The sequence below is a fragment of the Herpailurus yagouaroundi genome, unplaced genomic scaffold (genome assembly GCF_014898765.1).
Source record: "Herpailurus yagouaroundi ecotype Mexico unplaced genomic scaffold, PumYag 203, whole genome shotgun sequence".
Taxonomy (NCBI): Eukaryota; Metazoa; Chordata; class Mammalia; order Carnivora; family Felidae; genus Herpailurus; species Herpailurus yagouaroundi.
Genome location: NW_024412434.1, coordinates 1804265 through 1821047, shown reverse-complemented (window position 1 = coordinate 1821047; position 16783 = coordinate 1804265). Strand labels below are relative to the sequence as shown.

At 40.5% G+C, this 16783-nt stretch overlaps 1 protein-coding gene across 5 annotated transcripts in view; it reads left to right on the top strand.

Annotated features, from left to right (window-relative positions):
* CCNY (cyclin Y) overlaps window positions 1-16783 on the top strand; it is a 331023-nt gene that overhangs the window by 261810 nt on the left and 52430 nt on the right. For all 5 annotated transcript variants that reach the window (XM_040451001.1, XM_040450998.1, XM_040451000.1 and 2 more), the window contains one exon: window positions 9596-9630. In XM_040451001.1, coding sequence (XP_040306935.1) covers window positions 9596-9630 — 35 coding nt within the window. The remainder of the gene's footprint in view (window positions 1-9595; window positions 9631-16783) is intronic.

Sequence of the window (16783 nt, the reverse complement as noted above, 5' to 3'; positions counted from 1 at the left end):
TTCAGTTCTTGTAAACTTATGAAGGGCTGTTTTGTGACCCAGTATATGATCTATCTTGGCGAATGTTCCATGTGCACTCGAGAAGAAAGTATATTCTGTTGCTTAGGGATGCAGAGTTCTAAATATATCTGTCAAGTCCATCTGATCCAATGTGTCATTCAGGGCCCTTGTTTCTTTATTGACCGTGTGTCTAGATGATCTATCCATTTCTGTAAGTGGGGTGTTAAAGTCCCCTGCAATTACCACATTCTTATCAATAAGGTTGCTTATGTTTATGAGTAATTGTTTTATATATTTGGGCGCTCTGGTATTCGGCGCATAGACATTTATAATTGTTAGCTCTTCCTGATGGATAGACCCTGTCACTATTATATAATGTCCTTCTTCATCTCTTGTTACAGCCTTTAATGTAAAGTCTAGTTTGTCTGATATAAGTATGGCTACTCCAGCTTTCTTTTGACTTCCAGTAGCATGACAGATAGTTCTCCACCCCCTCACTTTCAATCTGAAGGTGTCCTCAGGTCTAAAATGAGTCTCTTGTAGACAGCAAATAGATGGGTCTTGTTTTTTTATCCATTGTGATACCCTATGTCTTTTGGTTGGCGCATTTAATCCATTTACATTCAGTGTTATTATAGAAAGATATGGGTTTAGAGTCATTGTGATGTCTGTATGTTTTATGCTTGTAGTGATGTCTCTGGTACTTTGTCTCACAGGGTCCCCCTTAGGATCTCTTGGAGGGCTGGTTTAGTGGTGACAAATTCCTTCAGTTTTTGTTTGTTTGGGAAGACCTTTATCTCTCCTTCTATTCTAAATGACAGACTTGGGGCGCCTGGGTGGCGCAGTCGGTTAGGCGTCCGACTTCAGCCAGGTCACGATCTCGCGGTCCGTGAGTTCGAGCCCCGCGTCGGGCTCTGGGCTGATGGCTCGGAGCCTGGAGCCTGTTTCCGATTCTGTGTCTCCCTCTCTCTCTGCCCCTCCCCCGTTCATGCTCTGTCTCTCTCTGTCCCAAAAATAAATAAACGTTGAAAAAAAAAATTTCTAAATGACAGACTTGCTGGATAAAGGATTCTCGGCTGCATATTTTTTCTGTCTAGCACACTGAAAATCTCGTGCCAATTCTTTCTGGCCTGCCAAGTTTCAAAAGAGAGATCAGTCAGGAGTCTTATAGGTCTCCCTTTATATGTGAGCGCACGTTTACCCCTTGCTGCTTTCAGAATTTTCTCTTTAGCCTTGTATTTTGCCAGTTTCACTATGATATGTCGTGCAGAAGATCGATTCAAGTTACGTCTGAAGGGAGTTCTCTGTGCCTCTTGGATTTCAATGCCTTTTTCCTTCCCCACTTCAGGGAAGTTCTCAGCTATTATTTCTTCAAGTACCCCTTCAGCACCTTTCCCTCTCTCTTCCTCCTCTGGGATACCAATTATGCGTATATTATTTCTTTTTAGTGTATCACTTAGTTCTCTAATTTTCCCCTCATACTCCTGGATTTTTTTATCTCTCTTTTTCTCAGCTTCCTCTTTTTCCATAACTTTATCTTCTAGTTCACCTATTCTCTCCTCTGCCTCTTCAGTCCGAGCCGTGGTGGTTTCCATTTTGTTATGCATTTCGTTTAAAGCGTTTTTCAGCTCCTCGTGACTGTTCCTTAGTCCCTTGATCTCTGTGGCAAGAGATTCTCTGCTGTCAGCTATACTGTTTTCAAGCCCAGCGATTAATTTTATGACTATTATTCTAAATTCACTTTCTGTTATATTATTTAAATCCTTTTTGATCAGCTCATTAGCTGTTGTTATTTCCTGGAGATTCTTCTGAGGGGAATTCTTCCGCTTGGTCATTTTGGATAGTCCCTGACGTGGTGAGGACCTGCAGGGCACTTCCCCTGTGCTGTGGTGTATAACTGGAGTTGGTGGGCGGAGCCGCAGTCAGACCTGATGTCTGCCCCCAGCCCACCGCTGTGTCCACAGTCAGACTGGTGTGTGCCTTCTCTTCCCCTCTCCTAGGGGCGGGATTCACTGTGGGGTGGGGTGGCCCGTCTGGGCTACTTGCACACTGCCAGGCTTGTGATGCTGGGGATCTGGCGTCTTAGCTGGGGTTTGTAGGCAAGGTGCACAGGGGAGGAGGGGCAGGCTTAGCTTGCTTCTCCTTAGGTGATCCACTTCAGGAGGGGCCCTGTGGCAGCAGGAGGGAGTCAGATCCGCTGCCGGAGGTTTGGCTCCGCAGAAGCGCAGAGTTGGGTGTTTGCGCGGAGCGAGCAAGTTCCCTGGCAGGAACTGGTTCTCTTTGGGATTTTGGCTGGGGGATGGGCGGGGGAGATGGCGCTGGCGAGCGCCTTTGTTCCCCACCAAACTGAGCTCTGTCGTCAGGGGGCTCAGCAGCTCTCCTTCCCTTTGTCCTCCAACCTTCCCGCTTTCTGAGCAGAGCTGTTAACTTATGACCTCCCAGCCGCTAAGTCGCGCTTGCTGTTGGAACACAGTCCGTCAGGCCCCTCCGCTTTTTGCAAGCCAGACTCGGGGGCTCTGCTTGGCCGGTGAGCCGCCCCTCCGCCCCGGGTCCCTCCCGCCGGTCCGTGGAGCGCGCACTGCCTCGCCGCCCTTCCTACCCTCTTCCGTGGGCCTCTCGTCTGCACTTGGCTCCGGCGACTCCGTTCTGCTAATCCTCTGGTGGTTTTCTGGGTTATTTAGGCAGGTGTAGGTGGAATCTAAGTGATCAGCAGGACGCGCGGTGAGCCCAGCGTCCTCCTACGCCGCCATCTTCCCTCTCCTCTGTCTACATTTCTTGATACAGATAGGTCGACCCTGTCATTTACAAGTTGTTTCCACACACCTTGGAAGCAAACCAGGAAGAGGTCAGATAGCAAACAGCATTTGATAGCATCCCTTTATAAAAACTATACAGAGCACTTTGAATCTCACCTTCAAAAATCAAGTGAGGGGTGCCTGGGTGGCTCAGTTGGTTAGGTGTCTGACTCTGTCTCAGGTCATTACCTCATGGTTCGTGGGATTGAGCCCCACGTCAGGCTCTGCACTGTGACAGCAGAGCCTGCTTGGGATTCTCTCTCTCCCCCTTTCTCTGCCCCTCCTCTGTTCTCTCTGTGTCTGTCTCTCTCTCTCAAAATACATGAATAAATTAATATTTAAAAAAATCAAGTGATAACTTCACCACCATGTACCAGAATAGATTTCTGGTAGGTCAACTAGTTGTAGGTTAACAGTGATGCATATAATTATAAATATCTACAAACAGTATAAGTGAATGTTAATCTCATAATGGGGAAGGGGGCATGTAAGCTTGTAAGACCAATAGGAGAAATTGCCTAAAATTGAGAACTTGTGTCAAAATGCATCATAAAAATTAAACCATCAAATGGGAACAATATTTTAATACTTAACGACAAAGGATTAATATACTCTTATGTATTAAAGAATTGTCATACAAACAATGACACTACTAACACCAACAGAAAAATGGTCAGTATTTCTGTTGGTGTGCTGATATATGTGCATATACATGTTTGCACGTTTATATATAAATATATTAAAATGCAAAAATGCACATGGCACATCTGTGTAAGTATGTATAGAGAAAAGACTTCCATTGATAGGAAACACACTAAAATACTAAGTTATCTCTGGGTTGTTGGATTATATGTTTTTTCTTTATGTTTCTCTATATTTTCCTAATTTAAATTTTTATTTGTATTTTTTTCTTTATACTGCTCTACATTTTCCAATTTTTTTTACAGTAAGCATACATTTCTTTTATAATCAGCAAAGTTCTAAAAGAATTCATTTTATTTATATTTCTGTGCTTCTGAGTAAATCCTTTGACCCTAAGTATTCTCCAAAGTAAACAAAACATTTAAAGTTAGTTGGTAGTTTATTAGATGGACACTTGATCTTTGAATGGTTTTCTCCATAAACCTATGGAGAACTGTTACTTTTGTCACCTATTCTGTCTTCTGGAATCTTCTGTTTTTCACAGCTGATCTGCCCTAGACGTCTTTGCAGTTCTTCTTACCTTTTCAATTTTGTTTTATCTGCCTTGCTTATTTAGATTTCACTTTGAATGTAGAGAATGCCCCCTTCCTCTATATTCACGTTTAAGAAATAAATGCAGGTGTAGGACAATTCAGAGTGGGCCAGAGTTCTTGGGAAAGGTGCAGGAGGGGCACCTTGTTGGGTACTGACCTCATCAGGATGCCCAGTGCAGGGCCTGTACGCATGGGGTACAGGTGGGTGGGGTGAATGTTCCTACACAGCACAAATCTGTGCCTGCCATTGGTGTTCATGACTTACATCCCTGGCAGGCTATGAGCTTAGAAAGGCTGGAACCTCAAAATGTCTTTGCATTTGCCTTCAAGCTGTGCTTTCTAACGGGACTCAATGGCTGTGTTTTGAATTAAGTGAATGATTGAATTCACTGAATTATTGAAAACTGTGGAAATCGTGTGGTAGTCTCAAACTTATTATAAGAAAAATTAATATGAACTTTAATTGTTTAAAGCCTGATTCATGCTTACCCACAGGAAAAAAGAAAGGAAAAGAAAAAAATTTATTTTGAAACAAATTTTTCTGGTCCCAATTGGCTCTGCTATCCCAGCAATCACTTTTACATCTCAAAACAAAATTCTGTAATTCTCTACATTGTCATCAAGGCCTCCCTGTGTGGCCTGCCAGTCCCTCACATTCAGAGTAATTAATAAGCTAAATAATTTTTCTTTGTGGAGTAGTTTAGCTCTATTCATATCAGATACTAATTATCTGTTGTCAAATGGAACTCATTTCATTCAGGTTACAGGCACCAGGGACACTGCCTTGGGAGGGAGGGTAGTGCAGAGAAAGGAGCCTGGGGAACCCAGCAAGCCATCCCTGTCTTTTGCCTTGTAGTCACTCCTTGTCTGGGCCTGCAAGGGCAGCTTCCTCATTGTCAGTGGAAGGAGGTTGGCTCACCTATTTAAGGACTTACTTAGTCCTCACATTTTGTGTCCACTTGCCATTGGGAGATCTATTTTAGAGATGGAACAGGGAAAACCAAGATAATTTTTTAAATGCCTATCTATACAAGAGATTAGCTGAAATTGCATTTAGGTTGTTAACAAATCCTCAGCAATTAGCCTTTTTTTTTTTTTTTTTTTTTTTAAGAAAATTGTATTCTTGGGGTGCCTGGGTGGCTCAGTCAGTTAAGCGTCCGACTTCAGCTCAGGTCACGATCTCACGGTCAGTGAGTTCGAGCCCCGCGTGGGGCTCTGGGCTGATGGCTCAGAGCCTGGAGCCTGCTTCCGGTTCTGTCTCCCTCTCTCTCTGCCCCTCCCCCATTCATGCTCTGTCTCTCTCTGTCTCAAAAATAAATAAATGTTAAAAAAATTGTTTTAAATAGAAAATTGTATTCTTAAAAGTAAAATTTTTCTTCTGTGACATTGTGACAAGGGAATGTCACATAGCAACCTGAGTGAAGTTTTGACTCTCTCGGATTACAGACTCTGCCATTTTCTCCTCATTTTATCTGGAGAAGACTTTTAATGCTAGCCATAGTGTCTTTGCTGATTTTAGAGGGCTTATTTTTAAAGCCTCAAATACGTTTTCTACTTAAGTCATTATGGACTATTTTAATAGCTACTTAAAAATTCTCTTAAACCATCATAGATGGGATCAAAGGAGATACCTATTATTTCTTTCCCAGGAAAGTGAGATTTATAATTAACACCAATTTATTGCCTGTTTTCCCAACAAAGCAAAATATGACTATTAGTCTCTCAATTATGTAAGAACTCTGAGGACTCCAGAGATTTTGATTGATAGGTTATTAGTAACCAAAAATATTCAAGTTTAAAGATGATTAAAGCTAATATCAGAAATGAATTGGCATATTGCTTATCCCATTACACAAAACGAAATGTGTAAAAGCCATTTCAATTTCAGAGCTGAGTAATGGCCTCAGTGGTTTCAGATTTATTTTAAAGACAGATTTGGATTTAGGTAATGTAATTCATCTTTTTTTGGTGATACCATTGTAAGAGGTTCCACTTATTTTTAGTATTTTTTCTCCTATGGTAGTATCTTAATCCTGCTCCTGCTAGCTTAGGGGAAAAGGAATAATTAATTGTAAGGGCACCAGGGTATCCGAGAAACCTTACAAGTCATTGGAAGTAAGGACTAAAATCCATTAGGAACTAAGGAAGCACCTACCTTCCCCTCATCACTCTCCTGGCCTCCATTCATCTCTGCATGGTAGCTGTGTTAGAGATCAAGACTAACCACCACCCCCCTCCCAACAGTTTTGCTTATTCAGTAGGAGTCATAGCTCTCAAAATATAGTCATACACATGGCTATGGCTTATTACAAAGAACATATACAAAGCAAAATCAGCACAAGGAAAAGGTGCATGGGCAAAGTCCAGAGGAAACCAGGGACAGGCTCCAAATAGAGTTCTGCAGGATGCACTAGGTTTTCCCAGTGACAGCTCGTGACATGTGCTGGCCAGGGAAAGTCCTTAGAGACCCAATGCCCAGGATTTTTACTGAGGGCTGGCTAAGTAGGCAGCCTCTGCCTTAGTATGTACCAAAATTCTAGACTCCCAGGAGGAAAGCAGGCATACAGCATAAGCCATATTGTTTGTGCAGTGAGCCACTTTTAACAGTTATGGAATGGCAGGAACCATCCCCAAATCCATATTCCCAGGCACCTCTCTTTCAAACAAGCCATTTTAGAGATGGCAGTCAGACCTTCTGTGTTCACTCTTCTCTGCACAGGAGATGCACTTCATCCCGCCCACCCCATACCGTCAGATAAGGTGCTGGCAGTGATGGCTAGCAGCAGCAGGTTCCCAGGAGAGAGAATTAGCCCAGCTAGGAATGGGTATCTACCTGGTTCCAGGCAGTTATGGCCAGGGTCACCTAGTACAAGCATGGGTATTGGGAGTTATTTTTGTTTGTGTAGGGACTGGCAGTTGGTTTGGGAATTCAGGAGACACTCCATCACGAAGTCAGTCATAGGTATGCATGTGTGGAAAAGCCTCTCAGATACAATGTAGATTTGATTTTGCAAAGGCCCTCTTAGCGGTGGCATCACAAAATAATACAAAATACAAAATAATGATTCAGGCCCTGTGAACCCAGATTTTGGATCAGATTCAGCAGGCCCAGTTGCTCTGAGGGAAATAGGGTAATATGTAGGTATTTATTTGTATAATAACAGTGAGGGCCTACGATAATTCTGTAATAGATTTGGATACTTTATCCTTGGGTATTTTACATTTGTTCATGAAGTTTGGTTTTTACTATTCTAATTTGAACCAGTTGGGCTTCATGGAAATCTCCCGATTCTTCCCTCAGATTTATATTGGTAGAAGATGTACAAGAAGAGTGTATACTTTTACAGTATTCCTACTTGTTTAGTGTGGTTTTGTTTTATTTTTTGGTTACAAACTTTCTTGTTAAAACTTTCAGCCCATACTATTGAAGATTCTCCTCTGTTTTTGATTAATTCTTAATTTTTCCAGTAGCATCCATAAAGAAGCTCTGATATTCCTTGAAGCATGGATATCTTTTGTCTGCTGGAGGCTGGGTGATACAGGGCATTAAGGTGACCTTGGAGGCAGTTCCCATAATTGGGAGACACAGAGCCTCTGCAGAAACCTATTTCTGGATGCCCTTGGAAGGACTAAATGTCACCCAAAGAATTTGCTGAAAAACTCATCAGGTCTACTGCCTGTATAGAAAGTGTTTCCAGATCCCTTCAGCCAATGGAAACCACCACAGAAATGTCATCCTACCCCTATGTGATAGAGCAGCTCTGACTAGATGCATAATAATTTAGTACTGACATGCACATGTGCACACACACATGCACACAAAGTATGTATGCCAGGAAGTTCAAACCCAGTGCTTCCTGTTAGATCCTGACTTTTCTTTTGTTATGGTTCACATGTGGATGATGCTTCTTTGGAACTAGGTCAGAAGAAACCCTGCAGCCTCCACACTGTGAATAGCAGACACTGTTGTATATGCACTTGAGCTCCCTGTGTGTGGGTCTGGTCTCCAGCACAGCCAGGGTGACTCACACTCTGTGTGCTGTGCATGTCAGTGGCCTGCAGATGAATCCCTCTGATGCCAGGTGTAGGCACCTTCTCCGAGCAGCATCCTCAGGCTGGTTTTTGCTTTGTATCTCAAATATCTTTGACATAGGAAGAGGGACAGCAGTCATTCCAGGGATATTAGGACTTCTCAGGAAAACAGAAATGTTTCCTTGTGAATTTAAAACAGAATGTAAACATAGGAAAACATTTCACAGGCCCCTCAGTCAGAGCAGCTGAAGGGCTTTTGAAAACTAGTGAATCTGCATTTGGGTCATGGCCTGCCAAGAAAAAAGTCCACCTCAGATGAGGTGGATTTGTATGCTATTATTTCAGGATACCCTGAGATAGCATTATTGATTCCCAGGGACCAAGGATGTCATCTCCTTGAAGGAGGCCCATTCTTCATATCCTCTGCAGTGATCTACTCAATAAATGTGTTAGCTGACTATTATGTACCCTCAGAAGTAAGTCTTCAGGAAAGAAGAGGCAAAACTCAATTATACTAAATAGTTTTAATAATCCTCTGAGCTCCCTGTCACCCTTCTACATCTTTGGGGCTGAGGACCCCTACTTTGGGGAACACTAACATCTGGTGTAAGGAAGGCTGAGCCATTCAGTATAGGCCATGCTGCATAGACAGCAATAGGAGAAATGATCTTTTAGACAGGGCAGTGTTTTTTGTTTTTTTTCTTGGTGGTTGTTTTTTTAATGTTTGTTTATTTTTGAGAGAGAGAGACAGCGAGTGGTTAAGGGGCAGAAAGAGAGGAAGACACAGAATCTAAAGCAGGCTCCAGGCTCTGAGCTGTCAGCACAGAGCCCAACATGAGGCTTGAACCCATGAACTGGGAGATCATGACCTGAGCCGAAGTCGGACGCTTAACCTACTGAGCCACCCAGGCGCTCCAGGACAATGTTTTTTTTTATTGTGACTTTTACCAGCCTTTCTGAGGGAGAGGGTGCTGCAGGATGCTCCAGGAGGCTGCCTAGTGAGAAGCCTGGTTTTTATTCATTAGCACCCAGCACGGAGAGTAATTGGTTTCTGTGATAAAGAGCACCATTGATGTACATTATCTTTCCCTGGTCTTAATGCTGTGTTATGGGTATTGTTGTTAAATATTTCACCCAGATTTTAGGGACCTTAATGGATCTGGTGGGTTAGAAACAAGTATTCTTATTATTGATTAATCATCTTAAATTAATGGATGCATATAGGTTTTGTGAGAAATTTACTAATTAATATATTGTTTAGTTACTGGAAAGCTGTCACCACTCAGTTAATCATAGCTGCAGTTGTTTTATTAGGGTGCTATACCTTAAGTGGGTGTATGGTTTGCTCTGTTAACCAAGTTCAGATCTGCATTTGTGCAGGTCACATAGTCTTATAAATAGGAATTGAGCAACTAGGTATGTTGGTTGATGGAAGGATGGGACTGTGACACAAGAGGCCCAGTCCTCTCAACGACCTGCAAGGGGTTGGCATGCAGGCATGTAACATTTCTGTTGCATCTTTTGTCTTCACAGTGAGAGAAAAACGCAAGAGTCTCTTCATTAACCATGTAAGTGAAGCTGTCTCCTTGTGTTCTTCATAATGATTATACTGTGTAAAGAGCTTAAATAACCATGTCTGTAATAGGTGCAGATGGTTCATGTATTTTATCAGTACATGGAAGAATGTGAAGAATGTTATGATGTACTCACTTTGGTTTGTAATTGGACAAGCATGGCATGATATTTCCATTGCCCCAAGTGTTTTTTCAGAAGCCCCAAACTGCAGTTGTTCATGGGAAGATGTGTGTGAACAACACCATAGCACATATTATGCAGGTACAAATGAAAGCCACTTCTTTTAAATTCCTCGTTCTCTCCTTCTTCTACCCCAACTCCCAAATTACTATTTTTTTTGTCTGTAACTCACTTCTATTTGAGTAAACACAGAATTGTTTCAAAGAGGCTATCTGCCTCCACACACTCTTTCCTCTCCTCAGTTGTTATTTATAGATCCTCTAGTAGAGTTTATGTGTTCTTTTGCTCACAGAAGAATAAACTTGATAACTCTTTAGTTTTAAAAGGATTACAAAAATTCAGCTCTAGACTTTTGGCCGTCCCGAGCTGTATCTCCATCCCCTGCTGGCCAGGCATAAAGTGTCCCTGTGAGCTACTTTGTTGTTCCTCCTTGAACAGCAGATGCAGCTGGCTGGCTACATCTCTGCTCCACTCATCCTCCCACTAACCTCCCCACCTCATGATACCCCAGCTTGTACCCTGCAGGAGTGTGGAGACCTGCCACTTTCCTCTCCCTCCACATAGATGTCTCTTCATTTAGGAAGGAAAACTGTCTCCATGAGGTATGGAATGGTGAAGTAGGTAAAATTTACCAAAATAAGTGTGCTATATATGCTCATACTGAAAAAAGGAATGATGTATTTGACCTTACAAGGGTTTTTCCTCAAAATTTCTAGACTGTCTGTATGTAAGTATTTGTCGATTATGAAGTATATGGCACTGAGGCTGTGTTAAAGAGACTTATAGCTATAATACTGCCTTCTCTGACCTTTAGAAATCTGGAAAAATGCAGTTGAAAAGAAATTCATAAGCTGGGCCCATGCTCTCAAGGGGCTCCATGCTTGGCCATTAGGAGGTCAGTAATTCCTTCTTAGGCAGTGTCAGTGTATATATGCATATACAATGTTCAAAGGGTCAGAGGGGGGGTCTGTAGTTTTTTTCCAGATTCTTAAAGCATTCATGACCTCTTCCCTAGCCTTCTCAAATTTTGAAGCATCAATATGTAAAGCATCTCTGAAGTTAAATGTTATATCACAAGGAAAATATATACCTTTCTTTAAAAAAGTGATATATACCTAGACATAGAAATTTGAGTGATTTGAACTAATTTTATAAATCCTTACTTTTCATCTATTTGCCTGCTGGATGCTCTTGGATACTTTCTGACTCATTAGCACGTCTGCCAAGGAGCTTGCAAGGGAAAGAGGAACTGATACTGCAGTCATGCTACCTTTACATTGCAGCTGTATTAAGGTGTTTTGAAGAAAGAGGAAGAACATGCCACCCTGTTCTGATTGTGGCTAGCAAGACAGAATTGTGCTCTCATAGTGCTAATCTGAAGATCTGTTTTTATGTTTTCTCCCACTTAACATCACACTTTGTGTTGTATACAGACATGGCACACACTGAGTAAATATCTCTTGGGCTCAGAATATGGATTAGAGTGGTGGGCTATGTGTTGTAACCCAGCTCAGCCCTCAGACTCTTACTATAAAACCTCTCATATTCTGACACAAGGAGTGAAATCACACAGTTGTTGAAATTTGCTCACATGTACTTGTTCCTGCATAAAAGAAATCTCTGTGCTGTCTTATATAACAGATGACTGTGCAACAGCATGACCTTCCAGTTCATGAATAGACCAGTTGCAAAGTAGCATATTGGCTCTGCCTGTGCTGGGAAAAGCCATTGGAATGTGCTATTCCAACCAACTGAAATGTCATTTGAGTGAAATTACTGCAGATTCATTTAGACTTATAAACCAACTGTGCTTTTCAGATTTTGAGACACTTGGGTGTTATAAGTTAGAGCAGTAGACAAAGGATGAGTCATCATCAACAGTACAGTCTATTGAGTATTTTGCCATGTTTGTGCCAGGCTGTTCTAATTGGTTTAACCTATTTACTCAGTAACCATGCTGGGTAGGTACTATTTATCATTTACATTTTACAGATGAGGAAAGTGAGGCACAAAGCAGTTAGCCAAATAAACAGTGGAACGAGAATTGGGACACAGGTGATCTGGCTCCAGAACTCCCCTCTTAGCTCTCATCCCTATATACTGTTTCTCAGAAGATGTTGCCAGTTCTTGCCAGTTCCCATTTGAATGGAGGTTTAGCTTCTTTATCTGAAGTTAGAGATCATTTAATTTTTATGGGATAGTTTGTAGGACTCATTTCTGAATACAGGCCCTAACCAAAATTTGGTATCTAATTTGTTGTTAAACTGTGGAATGATGGTTATTCTTTGCCCTTGCTTATAAAACACTTTGTTTTTTATTTGCTTTATTGTGAGGGATATTGTTTCTTTAATTTCTCCGAGTTTCTGAAGAACCTACTTAGTACATGTTGCTAAGATAATCTACAGAGGCTACTGTTTAAGAAAAATGAAAGCAGTGGCTATAGGTAAGCCATTTGAGAATGGTGGGGGTAGTCAGCTGCCCTCCTGGATAATGATGACTTCAGGGGAAATAACTTCCACCAAGTGGAGAAGAATAAGATTTTTCTGGCTCCTAGCTATTGGTACCTTAGTAAGTGACAGGAGTAGACTTTGGGAACAATCTACAGGGAAAGGGTCTACAGTAGAGAATGGAACCCCAGGCTGGAAAAGAGATGGGCCTTTAATTGCCTGAGAAGAGTTAAGACAGTTGTAAAGGAATAAGTAAAAGGAGGCTGCTTTTAAAAGAATTATTATAAGTTCTAAAGCTTGAAACCATTTGAGGGTAAAGTTCTCTGGTATTTTGACAGTTAGTTAAATTAGGGTGAATTATAAAGATTAGTATTAGAATCACCATCTATATTTTAGATGTAATTAGTATTAACAGTTGTAGGAAAATTTAGTACATTATGAAAGACACTTAGGTTATTAAAAGAGGGTGGGCTAAAGAGCTTTACTTAAAGCTCTTATTCAACATTTGCTAAAGTTTTGGCTTTGCTTTTTAAGGTTAGCTACTTTAATGAATCTTTTAATTAAAATGTGAAAATCTCTGATTATAAATTGCGAGTAGCATTGCAAGTATCTAGAGTCTGGAATCACTTTTGAAACTTAGGGAAAACTCATGCCTTTTACTTTGGTCTAATTTTTCTATGACATCCTTTTGCTACTTGGTGATGGCATACCTAAAGTGAATTGATCATTCTAAGAAGTCTTTAAAGAAAAAAAAGATATAAAAAGAATGAACAGGAAGTTGAGTGGCTGGCCTACCTTACTCTCATGCAAAACTGTTACAGTATTTGTCTTAATGAGACAGGTGATAGTTCTAGGAACTTGGTGAGAGAATAAAATAACTAAAGGGTGTTATTTATCAGTTAAGCAACAGGCACACTTTAGCTGGACCTGGAGCCAAAAGGATTTTACTCAAGTCCTAGACCTACCACCTGATAACTTGGGGACCTTGAAAAAGTCTCCGTCTCATAGAATGGGTCATAATTCCTGGCCTGCCTGACTCAGATGATACAATAGAAAGGAAGGTGATTTGCAAACTAATTTTAACACTGTATAAATATGCTGATGTTATTACTGTTACTGTCTATTAGAGTATAGGTAAATTCTGTTTAATTTTCCAAGTTCAATACCAAAACTGATGAAAGTCTTTCTGGTATTTTGAGTATGGATATAGTGTTTTCATAATTGTTAAGATCAGAGTGGAATATATTCTATTCAACTTTGTTTGAGAATATTATTGTAGAGAGTTCACAGTCCTCTTAAGTAGTAGAATTCTGAATTGATTTCTGCCTTCTAGCTTTGAATGGGATAAGAGTAGATTCCTTCTAAAATGTGTCTCTTCTGGCTATACTCTTCATCTGTTAACCCATAGAAACCCAAGAATGAAGTGAGTTTGATTCAGGAACTGAAATTTTAAAAATTCTAAATCTTGTTTTGCTTCTTTGGGAAATTTGCTCTCAATATAACACAAACTTATTGACTAACTGTTATGTTAACATCAACATAATATGCTTGGATGGTATGAAAGAAGCCTCATTACGATTTTAATCTCAGTAAGAATCTAAAAGTCCGGGAAGATTAAAGAATCCAACTTACATTTTGAAATGACTTCAAATTTATAGGAAAGTTGTAGTAATACAAGAGTACAGAATTTTTACAGCTCACCACGGGAACCTTAGATACTCTGGTTCTTACACACTCACACTCGTTCACTTGACACAGAATGCTGAAGTAGTGGACACAGTTTGTTATATTCTCTCAGGTTTCTTTTAGAGTGTCTAGAAATAATAATGGTGTGCATACTGATAATGTTGAGACAAATGAGAAGTTTGTGTAGGATGTCAGGTCTTTGAATGTCTTGGTTATGTATATAGAGCACCTTTTCTTGCCCTGTTTCTTTCATGTTTCTTCCTACCCACCCTTCCCTTTCTTCATTCTGTTACTCTAGTTGTGTGGCACAAGTAAAGTGAGGCTTGTAAAATGTAATGCTCTGTACAAATATAGCTGACAGGTGGAATTGCTTCCCTGGTGCCTTCCTAGGTCATTTTGAAAACTACATTATCCTTGTTAAGACAAGTGAAGGGGTCACTGAAACAGTGTTAGGCTTTGTCCTAGAAAATTATTGGCATGTTGTTGGTGGGAGTTGCTGTGTTTGAAACCCTGATCTTTTGTATGTACTGTTAGGATCTCATCTGTGAATAAACCAGCACAAATTCTTGACCACGGTTACCTGGTTTTCATATTGCTTAGACATTGCTATATGGACAGAAGGAGCTGTTCTTATAGGACTTCAGTCTGTGACTTCCTAGTTCCTTTGTTGTCATTCACTAAGGGTAGAGGGGACACAGCTGTTCCTCACGTGAGCCAGACAGGCACCCTCCTTACTATGCCACTTTATTTTTCACTTCCTTGCTCTCTTAACCTGTTTCAACTTCATCACCTTGCTTAGGGACTTCTGGAGTAGAGAAAGCAAAGAAAAAACATGAAGTCTGAGAATGAGCAAGGACTTTGCCAGAAAAGCCCTTCAAGAAGCAGATTGTCTTTCCTCTTACCTTTTAAGCAGAGGTTCCCACTCCAGCATCTCTGTGTTACAGTCTGCTCTTATACTTTATATAAACATTGTTATATATATGTATGTTATAGAAAGTTATATGTGTTTTATAGTTATATATGTTATATAGTCATATAAGCACATATAACTTCTACACACATTTATATTTAACTTTTTTTGAAAAAATTCAAACTTACAGAAGTTGTAATAATAATACAATAAATTCCCATATACTCTTTACCCAGATTCACCAGTTTTAGGCCAGTGTTTTATCACTTTATACCCATCCTCTGATCATTATCCAATATTATTTTTTCTGAATGTTTGGGAGTAAGATTGTCTGCATCATTCCCTTTACATCCTAATACTGTACTGTGTATTTCCTAATACCAAGGGTATTCTCTGTATAACTACAACGTTGTTATCAAAATCAAGAATTTGGAGCTCCTGGATGGCTCAGTCAGTTAAGTGTTTGATTCTTGATTTTGGCTCAGATCATGATCTCATGGTCGTGAGATCGAGTCCTGAGTTGGGCTCCATACTGGGCTTGGAGCCTGCTTGGGATTTTCTCTCTTCCTCTCCCTCTGCCACTCCCCTGCTTGTGTGTGCGCGCTCTCTCTCTCTCTCTCTCTCTCTCTCAAAAAAAAATAATAATTATGAAAACAAAAAACAAAATCAAGAATTTAACATTGGTACAGTTCTTTTTAATTAACTAGCCATAGTCCAACTGTGTTAAGTGGCCGCATGATAATGTCCTATGTAGCTTGTTTTTCTCCGGTACTGATTTCAATCCAGAATCACACATGGCATTCACTTGATGTGCCCCTCAATGTCCTTTAATCTGGAGAGATCCTCAGCCTTTTCTTGTCTTTCATGGCATTGGCATTGTTGAAGAATACAAGGCCAGGTATTTTATTTTATTTTATTTTTAACAGATTATTTCTTATTTTGGATTTGTGTGAAACATTTGCAGCCAGACTACTTCATGGAATCCTCCCTTGTCCTTCTTAGTGCTTCAAATCCGGAGACACAATATCCATGTGACTTCATTGGTGATGTTGATTTTGATCACCCTGCAAGATGCTGTCCAGATTCTCTACCATGTATTTAACTGCTTTTCCCCTGCCAACTATTAAGCAGTCTGTGGGCCATGCAAACATCCTTCTCCTTATCTCCATCCCCAGATTTAGCATCTAGTGATCATTCTTGCTTGAACCAATCCTTATATTTTGGTTGGAAAATGCTAATTTTCCAGCCCCACTGCCTCCTCCCCATTTGGCAGTTGTCATTCTGCTCTCAGGGGAGAGCGCTCTCTTCCCGTCCGCCCATTCTACCATCCATCCATCTTTAATATGGACTTCTGGATTTCTGGGTTTTTTCCAGTGATTTATAGCCATTCCTGTCTTTAATTATTTTGATGCTCACATTTCCCTAGATTTGTCTAGTGGCAATCTTTCCAAACTGGCTCTGTGTTCTTGTGGCATGCCCCTATCATTTCTTTCTCTCTTTTTCTGTCTCTTTCTTTCTTTCTGGCACCCTCTTGCCAAATTTTTGGCACAGTAAGATATTCTAAGCTCATTTTGTCCTTCCCTGGGTCCGCCCTGGAAGTGGCCATTTCTCCAGGGAGCCCTGATTTGTTTTTTCAGCCGCAAGCAGTTTAGACACCCGGATCCAGACTTCATGTGTACTCATTGCTGCTGTCAGCATTTCTAGCTGGCGCACTCAGCAGACATATCTAGGAAAGAGACATTTTAGAAATCATTAATTTGTACTGATGCCTTAATTTCCAGTTCTAGTCCATCCTATCAGGTTTTTTTTCTTGCTTTTGGTTTTTGACTATTTTTTCCTTTTGTGAAAAATTTATTTATTTAATAATTAATTATTAATTTAAAAAACAGATTTATTGAGGTATACTTTACATGTCATAAAATT